Here is a 12322-nt window from a genome sequence, read left to right as displayed (position 1 = left end):
GGGTTTGCAGTGGGAGGGGAGTAGAGAGCTGCAGGGGAAGGGCGAGACCCAGGGCACCTGCTGCCCACTGCTCCTGAGGGAGCCAGCTTTATATAATCTTTCAAGTGGCATGCCTCAGTGCCCTTCTCGTTGGTGGCTGCTAGGAGAGGGCTATGTCCTCCTCAGTTCAGCCTGCACCCAGTGCAGGTGCAATGGGAGACGCCACTGCTGTTATTCATTGATCTTCCTGCCTGAGAGCATGGGCTGGGGGAACGTTTTGTTCTCCCACCAGGCAGGAGCAGCTCTATGCTCCAGGCTGGTGGGAGAACAATAGTCTTTCCCAGTCCACGCTCTCGGTTAGGGAAAAGATGGTGTCTCTGGGGTTGTAGACCCCGTAACACCTTACCTGAGCTGGCTCTGGTATATGGGGTCCCCGGGCCACGCATAGCTCTGGAAGAGGGACCACATGCCCACTCCCTCTGCATCCAGTGAATTGCGGCCCTAGGGTATGGGGTCTCCAGGGCCTATTCAGACTCTGTAAGGCAGTGGCTGCGTGGACCCAATTCCTCTTTATGAAAAGGACGGCCCTGGGGATGGGTTCCCTGGGTCCTTTTTAGACTCGAGGAGGGGGCAGAGTGGACTCACCCACCCCCTTAATAAGATGTTGACCTCGGGGGAATGGGTCCACGGGGGCTCTTGGAGGCTTGGGGAGCACGCGCCCCTTCCCCCTATTTAGCAATGCGCTGCCCTGGGCTACCCCAGGTGGTAAGATTTTATAACACGCAGGAGTGCACTTTTGGACCCCTTCCCCCTGTTTCTCAGCAGCCCCCTTGCCTGATCAACCCAAGCCTTTCCATGCAGAAACTTGTCATAAAGTAGGTTCTTTTTGGAATGTTGTGTGCACATTCATCAAATCAGCAACACAAAAAAATTGCATTTCCTATGGAAACAACGATCCTAAATAGAATTACCCAGTGGCAACGCCAACTGGGATATATATTATTATATAGGTATATACATATATGTATAATACATGGGAATCTGCAATCCCTGTATAAAAATTTCTTAAAAGGCAACTTGTGATGGACCTAGTCACCTGTTATAAAGAAATGACATCAGAACTCAACTAAACTACTTTTCACACTTCAGTCCTGACATCACAATGTCTGCTGCCAGCAGCCAAGAGGAAAGGCACTTCAGGTCACAAAATAATTCAAGTTTCTGTTTATAGAACGAAAATTAAACGTTTCTTCTGCTCTGTTGTATTAGCTCTTCAGTGACAGCCAGAGAAGACATATTTATGGCAACATGTTAATTTTTTGCACTCCTCAATTATAAAAAAAATGTCTAATCTTTCTGCATGTATTTACACATTCGAGCGACTGCACTTTTTTTTTTTCTTCTGAAAAAACTGATTCCAATATCTTCTTTCAGCAAATATCTCACAACATTTTTGATGTTTTTAATTTTGTACCACAGATTCCATTTTTATTCTTCATGTTTACAAACATGCATGCTCTTTTATACGATAGAGCTACGTACCAATGAGTTAGTTTGTGGGTAAGGTGACGGTGCGACCATGTATTATAAGGGATAAAGTACCCACTGCTGTACTTGATGAGGATACTGCCCCTAGTTTTATATGTAAATCCCAGCAGACCCATCAAGTGAGAGCTAGAGATAATAATAAAAAAACAGAGGAGGTAGGGGGTAGGAGGGTTTTACTTCCATGATAGGTACATTTAATATAGTCTTCAAAATTAAATTTAAAAGTGTATGCACATTTATTATACTAACAAATGTTAAAGGAAAATATTACAACTAAATAAAAAAAACTGATTTATACGGATGTTGAAGTTGAAAAGCCTCTGAAATTCACATATTATAGTAAGGATTACAATCCATAATTTGTACAACAGCCAAGCAAACCTTAGCTCGCACACCAAATGCAAAACCTCACAACATTTGCACCAATCAAGAAATCCTGAAAGCAAAATGTAATTAAATAACGCATACAAACCAATAAACGATACTACATTGACATCTCTTTCAAAGTGGTACGGGTAATATGATATGTAATCTCATCTGTAAAACTATTTGTAACATTTGTTATTGTATCTGATGCATTGAGGTGGAGGTCTCTTGTGTGTGAGGTATGGTTTGCATGGCTACTGTGTGAGACAAGGTTAGTGGTCCTACACATATCGGCTAAATGATAACTGCACTTTAACTGAGTTTTTTTTCAGTGAATTTTCTGAAGTTTTTTTAAAACATACTTTGTGGAGGTATGACCGACGCCAACCATAACTTCACTTCAACTATTGTTTTTTTCAGAGGATTTTGTTATCATATACCATCTATACAGTAATAAAATTATAAACCTACTTGCAAAGTTGCTATCTAAAGGTTCTAACGATATAGTGACTCCCAATGTAGCGACCACGATGTAATGACTCTCCCTGTATTTGCCTATGATGTCATGATCGACAACCCTCTTTATCTCAACATCCTTATCTATGCACTGTCAGCATTTCTCTTTTTACCGACTCCCTGCTTCCATTGCCTTGAGTTACAGATTTACTAGAAAGCAGCTATGTGCTAGTGGACTACCAATATTTGAGTCACAATAACTCAGAGTGATGTTGTGCGTGTGGGTATTGGTGCCAATGCTTTCACCTGTCCCAGAGCAGGGGCATTTGATGTCGCTGTGTACTTTCTGAACCATTGGCACTGTATGTTTTTCTCGGTCTACGTTGACAGTGTTCCTTTGTTCAGATGTTACTGGTTCCTGTCCTACAGTAATATGTGTCCCCCCCCTCTCCTAATTGGGTAGGTTTGAATGTAGTTGTTGCAGGCTCTGGTTAAGGTGACAGGGTGTGACTGCCAGGAAGGTGAGTTGTAGATGGCACAGGTGATGTAACACGACAAGAGTAATCTACCTTCTGGAGAGGCATCCCAGGCACCCTTGCACCCCACTGCCTGTTTGGACTTACTATTGCAGTTGCTCGGCCAATTCCCTGAGCTGCAGCAGACAGCACAATGATCTTCCCATCCAGCCGACCCATGCTGCAACCTTCAAGAAACAAAACATGGCTGTAGGATCATCTGAAAAAATTGCACACTTAATCACAGCTGGTAAACATAAAAATGGTGTAAACTAATATTTCGACACAGATAATTATGATAACAAATGTAAACATAAATGCCTTCATACTGCAGAAAGGCTAAACAAACTTAAATAAATTGATAACAATATACATAAACAAAGCAGGTTAAATGTTGGGAGAGGTCACAATTCCAACAATGGCAGCAACGGATCCACGGGGTTCCAATTTATTTAAATGTTTTGTTTTACTTGAAAACTTTACAATTTTGTATTAATTACAACCAAACCTATACGTTATGCATTTTTACTTTACAAACATTATTGCATATTCGCATTAAAATCCAACAATTAATTATTTTATAATATAATTAATTTGGGACCATTTAGGCTATAAAGGACATTTTCAAGGCTATAATAGAGCTGAAAAGATTTTAGATGTTCGCTACCTACTGCCTCCCCAAATTTCATCACAAGAGTTAGTGTTCTTTTAAGTGCCCCAAAAGGTAACAGATCCTTCCTAGGGATATTCAAGGTGGCCATGAATTGAAATGTTTGAGCTGGTGTGCTGCACAATACGGAAGCAAAGGTCAAGAAAAAAATGTCTAGCTATCACGTTAATATATAATTTAGGAAAGTGCCTCTTTTAGACATGGTCGCCTCAACGTTTTGCCACTGGTACGGATGCTTTTGATTGGCAGTGCACAGTCACTGCTAACCAGGCTATAGTGCGAGTGCTATTTCCCTAAAAACAATTGTAGCCCAATTGGCAAGGACTTTAGCACCCTTGTAAGACCCTGGTAAATAGCACCAGTGGTACCCAGGGAATGGGTACTAAAGAGGGTCCCCTAAGGGCTGCAGCATGTATTATGCCACCCAATGGGACCCACACACAAACAACCTGCAGACTGCCATTGCAGGATGTGTGAAATGATGCAAGCCATTTCGAAAGCACAACATTGCCCACTCCCTGTGTGCAATGCTTATGTACATTGCATGTACTATATGCAAGTCATCCCTACAGCAGGGATTTAGTGCCCTAAGGCAGGGTGCATTATATTACATGAGAGGGAACATCTGCATGAGCAGATATGCCACACTGACCCCACTGCAAGGGAGAGCCTACGTTCTCAGAGGTCAAGAACAATGCCTGCTTTGCAAAAGGGGTTCTCGCATCCTCCAGCAGGCTGGCTAGAAATTTAGCATATCAAGACCAGAGGCTTCAAAGCCTCTACCACCTTTAAAATGCAAACCTAGCTTCCCATCAGACCGTGGGAATGCCACCCCCTGCCCTGAGGCTCATCTTACACCAGTGCAGATGGGAAAATATTTATTTCAGAGGCGTGTTCCATTGAGAGGGTAGCCACACCCCTAAGGTGAGCTAACTGAAGTGGACAGCCAGAGAAGAGTTTCACCATCTTGTTTTTGGTGAAATAGGGACTTCTGGGTCAGGGTTATGCCCTCATCCCACAGGAAGTGAGGACATAGGGGGCGTAGTCGACCTAGTGGTAGATAGCCCATTGGATACTACCGCATACTCCCCAATAAGCATCTAAATTGAAGATTTAGGGGTCCTCCCAACACTAGATACCCAGATTCGACTTGCTGGATATCTGAAGAGGACAAAGAAGAGCCGACCCTGCAAGGACTAAGGACCTGCACAGAACCTAGCGCCAAACCTTGCTTTGCTGCTTGCTCTTAACAATTGCAAAGACTCGATCCGTCCTGCAGCTATGCATTCTCCCCAACACTTGGAGGGCTGTCCAGCACTCCAACAACGTTCTACCATCTCCCTTGGGGTGGAGGAGCTATCCCCCTGCATCTGCAGGCACTGACAGCATCTGTCTGTTTCACTGTGTTACTGGCCATCGGGCCCACTGAGGGAGGATCACTTCAGGAGGAGGTTAATTGTCTCCAAGTGGTCAGCCCCATATCTCGGCCAATTTTTGAGATGCTAGACCCTCCAGGAGCCAAGCTGCACCAATACTCTGAGTGCAAGGGCACTGGCACCAGCCAAGGCTTGTTTCATGCCCAGCCCGGACAACACCGCCTTGTAAGCCCTTCCTGTACGTCGGGGGACATCAGGACAGATGAGACCCACGACCAGAGTGGCCCTGCTTTGTTTTTCTCCCCTCTGCAGATGTACTAACAACCGTGAGAGCCTCGAACTTCAATGGCTAGCCAGCCAAGACCCTCTGCACCCAATATTCACAGCCCAGGTCTATGACTTCAGTCTGTATCCCCTTGGACTAGGGACCCCACAACCTGATCCCCCACTACAAGTCTCCCATTGCAGCCCTTATTTCAAATCCCATTGATTTCAACAGTGTAGCGCTCGAATCTACCATCCCGACCAGTACCTAAGCACCTGGATACCCGAGGTCAGGTAAAGCGAAACTGCTGGCGGTACTTTGGACCTTCCCCTCTAACTCCTTAAAACCCAAAGGGCACCTCTGGATTCTGTTTACAAGTACCTGTTAGTTATCTGTGTTTTTCTCCCATAGGATAAGATTGTAGTGTTAGAGGCTCATGCCTCAAAAACGTTATTTGAGTATTTTTTTCTTCTTCTATCTAAATCAATATCTCCGCTTGTACTTAAGTTATTCTAAAGATCTTGGTGTCTCAATTCTTATTAAAGTCTACTTTAGTTATATTTTGCTAAGAATTTCGTGGCTGGTCAAATGAACAAGTAACTTACCTTCGGTAATGCCTAATCTAGTAGAGACTATCCAGCTGCAGATTCCTTACCATAGAATAATCCCCAGGCATCAGACTGGATTCGGAATCTTTTATAGCAGTACCTCTGTTACCCTGTAGGTGGCATCATTTAGCTCAGCATCATTGTCCACACAGAAAGTCATGTGAGCAGTGCCTATATAGGCACCACCCCAGTGAGCGCTGCTGACATCAATTACTTTTCAGAACCTTTCCACGCCAGATGCAGAGAGTCACGAAGGTTGCTGATGTACCAGTGTGTGGACACCAAGGACGCCATAATAGTTTTCCATATATGGAAAAATCAGTTTGCAGACTGAGAAGGTCCTGTAAGGAATTTGCAGTTAGACAGTCCCTACCTGATAAAGCGTTATCAAAGGTAAGTAACTTGTTCATCTGCTAGAGACTTCTAGCTGCAGATACCTTACCTTAGAACAGATACCCAAGCCATATCTCTCTTAGAAGGTGGGTCTGCAAACAGATTTAGACCAAGAAGTCCTAGAGGAACGAACAGGCAAAGTGCCCATCTCCACAGACCTGACTGTCCAGGCAGCAGTGCTTGGTAAACGTGCAGTGATGCCTACGTCGCACCCTGACAGATGTCAAGGACAGGGACTCTGTGAGCTAATACAGTGGTCGCAGCTTTGGCACTGGTGGAATGAGCATGCATGACCTTAGGGGCTTGCTTCTTGGCCATTGCATTGCAGATTTTAATACAGAGTACAGTCAATCATGAGATGGTCCTTTTCTGAATGGATTTTCTTTTCTTTGCTTCAGAGAACCAAACAAAGAGTTGATCGTCCACCCAGCTTTCCTTACTATGATAATGTAGAACGATAACACTCTTTCTGGGTTCAATCTATGGAATCTCTCTTCCTGTTGAAGACGGAGGCGGAGCACATGTCGGCAGTGTGATGGTCTGACTTTGCGTAGAAGGGTGTCACCACTTTCAGCAGGAAAGATGCCTGTGTGCTCAGAACCAGTTGGTCAGGAAAAAATGTGGTGTACAAAGGGTGCACGGATAGTGCCTGCAGTTCACCATCCTTCCTGGCCAATGTAATGGCCAATTGAAATGCAATTTTTAATGTCAGACGTTGTAAAGGGCAGTTGTAGAGACGCTTGAAAGGTGAGCAAATCAAGAATTTTAAAACTAGATTCAAATACCATTGGGGCATGATGAAGGGTTTTGGAGGGAATAGATGTTATAGACCTTTTAGAAATCGAATCACAAAAGGTCACTTAAACAAGGAGGGCAAATACGGCAATCTCAAGAATGCTAATATGGCTGAAAGATACCCTTTAACTGGAACAAAACCTTGTCAGGCTAATGAAAGAGCAAATAATAATCCCTCTGACAGAGATGCAGAAAGGGGTGGAGCCTTTTTAGAATCACACCAAAACCACAAATTTGCCACAACGGCAGTCGTACACAGTCTTGATTGAGGGACTCCTGGCTCCTAGTAGTGAGGTCGAAAACTGTCAATTGCTGCTGCTCAATCTCCATGCATAAAGATGGAGCATGAACCTGTTCAGGTGCTAAACAATGCCCTGTTGCCATAACAGTAGATTTTCCATACACTGCAGCCTGATCAAAGGATCAAGCCACCAGGGAAATGACCTGATTTTCCAGCCATGTCCAGAGGCACCGAGCCTCTTGACCCACGGTCCATGACCCCACCCGCCTTTGCTTCCTGCAATACCACATGAGGATGGTGTTGTCTGAACAAATGAACCAATCTTCTCTTGATGGAAGAATGAAAGGCTTTCAATGCCAGTCAGGTTGCTCTCAACTCAGTTTACATGGAGCTGAGACGCCGCCGGAGACCACAGTCCTCTGATCTCCACCTCTTCCAAGTGGCCGCCCCTGCACACAAGTGACGCATCTGTGACTACAGTTAGCTCTGGATGGGGAAGGGAGAGGGGTCTGCTGCTGACCCAATCGCTGTTCATCTGCTACCACCATAGGTCTTTTGCAGTTCCCTACAATATCAGGACAAGATTGGAGAGATTCCCCTGATGCTGCGCACACTGGGACTCCAGGTCCCACTGCAGAGCCCGCATATGCTATTGGGTATGAGTCATCAGAAGGATGCCGGAGGTCATTTGGCCTAGCAGCCTCAGAGTCAGTCTCATCGAGATCCAAGGGGCCCAAACCCACAGAGCGGGAAGGCACGTCAGCGGAAACGGGACGCTCAAATATGAGGCACACAGTGTAGGAAAGTAGGATCTGCTTTCATGGTTAACCCCTCTTTTTGCTGGTGTCAGAATGTTTTTGACTAGTCTGACAGCGATCCTGCTAATCAGGACCCCAGTCGCTATGCTTCCTCCCTAAATTGACCAAGGTAAGTACTGTTGTACATCCACAATTGGCTACTGGCATAGCCTTGTAAGTCCCTAGTATATGGTGCTAGGTTACCCGAGGGATAGGTACGCCAGGGGTCTCCCAGGGGCTGCAGCATGTATTGTGCCACCCATGAGAGTCCACTCAAACTGTGACTACAGGCGTGCCATTGCAGCCTGTCTGAGTTGGTGCTTGCACCCCTCACAACAGATATAAGTTTTCTTATATCGGAGGTCACTACACTTAAAACCTATAAGTCACCCCTATGGCAGGCCTTTCAGTAATTAAGGCATGGTGCTTGGTTTTATGTGTGAGGGTGTCCCTGCATGAGCAGGACACCCCTACAAATCCTTTATAAGTGAGGCCAGCCATTTTAATACATATAGTGGACATCAGTCATTACGAGGAGTCTAACTATATAGTGGCTGCAACGAACCCGGTCATGTTTGGTATCAAACATGTAGGATTCCTACCCCAACACCAATTCCAGTGTAGGAAGTCTGATCCCATGTACTGGGGTCTCCCTCTGGGTGCCCCCCTGTACTTCCGGTTAAAGTCTTTCAGGGTCTGACAGCAAGCTAGTGCTGCTGCTGTCCACAGACACAATTCCGCCCTCCTGCTGCTGATCCAAGCTCGAGCCAGGTAGGGTAGAACAATAGGTTTCCTGTCGCAGGGAGGTGTGACCACCTCCCGGACAGGGCTTAACTGTATTGTGCTAGGGTGGGACGCTTCCCAACGCCACCAGATTCCTTTGAAGGGCACATTTGGTGCTCTATGTGCATACTTCACTTTGAACCAGTTCAGGGAGCCCTTGGTTTCTGCTCTGGTGCGAAACTGGACAAGGGAGTATCCTCACCTCTGTCCAGCCCCTCCTCTGGGAGAGACCCCCGAGTTGTCCTAACCCCTTTCCTAGAGTATTTTAAGGGCTTACATGTGAGTGAGTCCTCAGATTCGCCGTGGAACAAGACTCAAGACTGAAACCAAATCACTCTGCGACCGTCTGGACACTTGGGCTTCCCCTGGAACCGAGATTGCATCGAGACTCCTGCTGCTCCTGGTCTGGATTTTCTGCAAGTTTTCTTCATAGTCTGTGCTTCTTTCAGGATCTTCACCAGACCTGTCTGCATCAAGGACACCTGAAGTAATCTCCCCTGCATCTGCAGGCACTGCAATAAAGCTGAACGGTCTGCTGCTCCTGAAGTCCCACGGACTGTGAAAGGCTCAGCAACACAGGCGGTGGTTCTGCAATGCCCTCTAGGTCTGAACTGTCCTCTCTACAATTATGAGGCCAGTATCCCTCGCCAGAACCGCTGGGACCAAACCCTTGTGCACCGCATCGACTTGCTGTTGCCAAGACTTGTTGACTTTGCAATCCAGAGATCTTTGGGCTACAAGAATCTCCAGCCTCCAGCACCTCTTCCTGCCAAGTACAACATCCTCACCACATCATCTGCTCCGTGGGAAGTCTTTCTTGACGAGCTGCTCGAGGTCCTCTTGCGACTCCTGTGGCTTCGGCCTGTGGGTCCTCTTGGGGGTTTTGTTCTGCTTCAGTGGGCTCCCCTGCTTGTGGTGAGCCACCTGGACCTAGCCGGTCCAGCACTGATACTGTCAACTCTCCTGAACTGCCAGTCATTGGTGGGTATTGCTCTTCCGGGCCCCCTGGTCACCTCTGAGTGGCATAGACACTGGCCCCTCTGCTTACAGGTCCTTTACTTAAAGAATCCACCCTTGGATATCACTGGACTCCTACACAGTCTTCTCCAGCTGTATCTTTCCTGAAGTCCTCCACTGTGGTCTACGGCGGTTTCCGAAGTGAGTTCACACCTATGCACCCGGGCTTCCTTGGTGTAGGTATCTTGGTTCCTGGGGTATCAGGAGAGGGGAGGGGGGTGACTCTACAACCTTCTGTCTTCCACTGGGTTTCTTCAGGGTCTACTGGGAAGGGTCCATCTTCTTCAAAACTGCAACTGCGACTTACCCGTTGACTTCTTTTGGACATGGGGCTGTGTTGCAACTTTGCATACAGCCTCCGTGGAGTTCTTGTGTACTTACCTTGGGTGGTTCCTTGTGTCCCCAGCTTCTCGGAGTCTCCTGGTCCAAGTCTCCACTTCAATCGCAGTTCGCATTCCATTTTTTTAGTATATGGTTTGGTCTCCCCCAGGAGACCACTGTTTTCTGTGCGTACTTCACTATTTGCAATTGAAGTATTGTTGTCTATTTGTGTTTATATCTCAGGGTAGGAGATATACCAATGTGTTAGTGAGTGTTGTGTATAAGTAGATATATTTTTATATATACACTGCGTGGTTCTTTTTCATTTAATCTACACTACAATCTGGTAAAACAAGCTGCTTGCACTCTGTTGTAAATATTTACTATCCTCAATGTATTCACTGATCTTACCCTCTTGTATTAGCCCTTCCTTTGTGTCCGTTCTTATTCTCTTGTTGGAATTCTTATTGTGATCTAAGTACCTGCTTCGAATCATAGCTGCATTCCAGACGAGTCAGTTGGTGTCTGGTCAGCTGGAGCGGTGCATGCTTTATCTGCGCTCTTACAATAAATCTACTATTCATCCTCAGAAGACTTCAGTGTTATTACTACTATTACTTACTTCAATTAGGCGACGATCTACGGTGCTGACCAGACGAGTGTAAATCTCCAGCAGAGCCTGCAGAGCTGACATCGCGCAAAGCGGCACCCTCCACAAGAATCCACATTGTACCGTACTTTCGACGATTTCCTGATGCTGCATTCACGATCGGCGCATCCGAAGAAGATTTAATGAAAAATCACGAGATTTCGGAACAGTGCTGACGTCACTCAGCAAACCGTGAGTCAGTCACTGTGCATGCGCGATCTCTTAACGCTGTTAATGTTAATGTTATTTGGCATTTGTTAAGCGCTCGTACGCCCGGAGGCTTCATGGCGCTGTAGTAAGGAACAGGCGTGGCCATCGGTGGGTGAGGATAAAGCAGCTTAGTGATGCGCCTGGGTAAAGAGCCAGGTCTTCAGAGCGTGTCTGAAGCTGAGGATGTTATCACTAAGTTTCAGGTGAAGAGGGAAAGAGTTCCAGAGGACAGCGGCAAGATGGTCAAAGCAGCTGCCTCCGAGACGCTTTTTCTTGTAAGGAGGGATAGTCAAAAGGGCTTTATGAGCAGACCGGAGATTACGGGGGGGACTATATTTTTTAAATAGGTCTCTAATGAAAAAGGGCCCGATGTCGTGTAGAGATTTGAAAAGGATACAGCCAGCTTTGAAGGCCACACGTTGCTCGACCGGGAGCCAATGCAGTTGTTTCAAGCCAGGTCTGACTGATTGCCTTCTAGGAATGTTCAAGAGGAGTCTGGCTGCCTGGTTTTGAACCAGCTGGAGGCGTTTAAGCTCTCCAGTTTGGAGCCCAAGGTATAGACTGTTGGAAAAGTCCAATCTGGACAAAACCAGGGAGATAATGATCTGAGTGAGGGCAGCTTGGGAAAAGAAGCGGGCGATTTTTTTTATTTTCTTCAGCTGAAAAAAACTGGAGGAAACAACAGCTCCAACTTGTTTTTTCAGAGAGAGGTCCTCACTGATGAAAATGCCGAGGCTCTTGACCGAGGATGATTTGGATGGGGGGGCGCCCATGCATGTGGGCCAGAAGCTAGGGTTCCAGCTGAGGGCGCTCTGTCCCGGCAAGACCAGTTCGGTCTTGCCTGGATTAAGTTTGAGATGATTGCAGCTCATCCAACTCAAAATGTGGGACATGGTGTTTTGGAATTCTACCACAGAGTCCTTGGTGTTCAAAGGAAAGATGAGCTGCAAATCATCGGCGTAATTGAAAATGGTGACCTTAGCGTGCCTGAGGGAGTACAAAAGAGGGCGTAAATACAAATTAAAAAGCAGGGGAGACAGCGAAGAGCCCTGAGGTACTCCGCAGATGGTGGAAATGGTGGGAGCCGTAAAGGAGCCTAGTCTGACCGATTGAGTTCGGTGAGTGATAAATGAACGGATCCAGCTCAGTGCAGGGCCCCTGAGGCCTGCCTGTTCGACACGGTCGACCAAGATGGTATAGTCGACCGTGTCGAAAGCAGCAGAGAGGTCTAAAAGCACCAGAGCCTGGTGGATCCCTTCATCCGCATTCCGCCTCAGGGTATTCTGCACCGAGAGGATGACCGCCTCCGTGGAATGGCAAGGGCGGAAACCGG

The 12322-nt window shown here is 46.5% G+C and overlaps 1 protein-coding gene across 2 annotated transcripts in view; it reads right to left on the bottom strand.

Annotated features, from left to right (window-relative positions):
• The window catches only part of BDH2 (3-hydroxybutyrate dehydrogenase 2), a 147970-nt gene that overhangs the window by 112654 nt on the left and 22994 nt on the right, over nt 1–12322 (bottom strand). Inside the window, exon 2 of one of the 2 annotated variants that reach the window (XM_085641423.1) lies at nt 2973–3052. In XM_085641423.1, the coding sequence (XP_085497549.1) occupies nt 2973–3044 (72 nt within the window). In that variant the 5' untranslated portion in view covers nt 3045–3052. Of the gene's footprint in view, nt 1–2972; nt 3085–12322 lie in introns of both variants that reach the window. The other variant, XM_085641424.1, reaches the window with a different exon arrangement.

Source organism: Triturus cristatus, chromosome 2_2 (genome assembly GCF_964204655.1).
Source record: "Triturus cristatus chromosome 2_2, aTriCri1.1, whole genome shotgun sequence".
Lineage (NCBI taxonomy): Eukaryota > Metazoa > Chordata > Amphibia > Caudata > Salamandridae > Triturus > Triturus cristatus.
The sequence above is the reverse complement of the archived record's forward strand: the minus strand, read 5'-3'. Positions and strand labels throughout refer to the sequence as shown.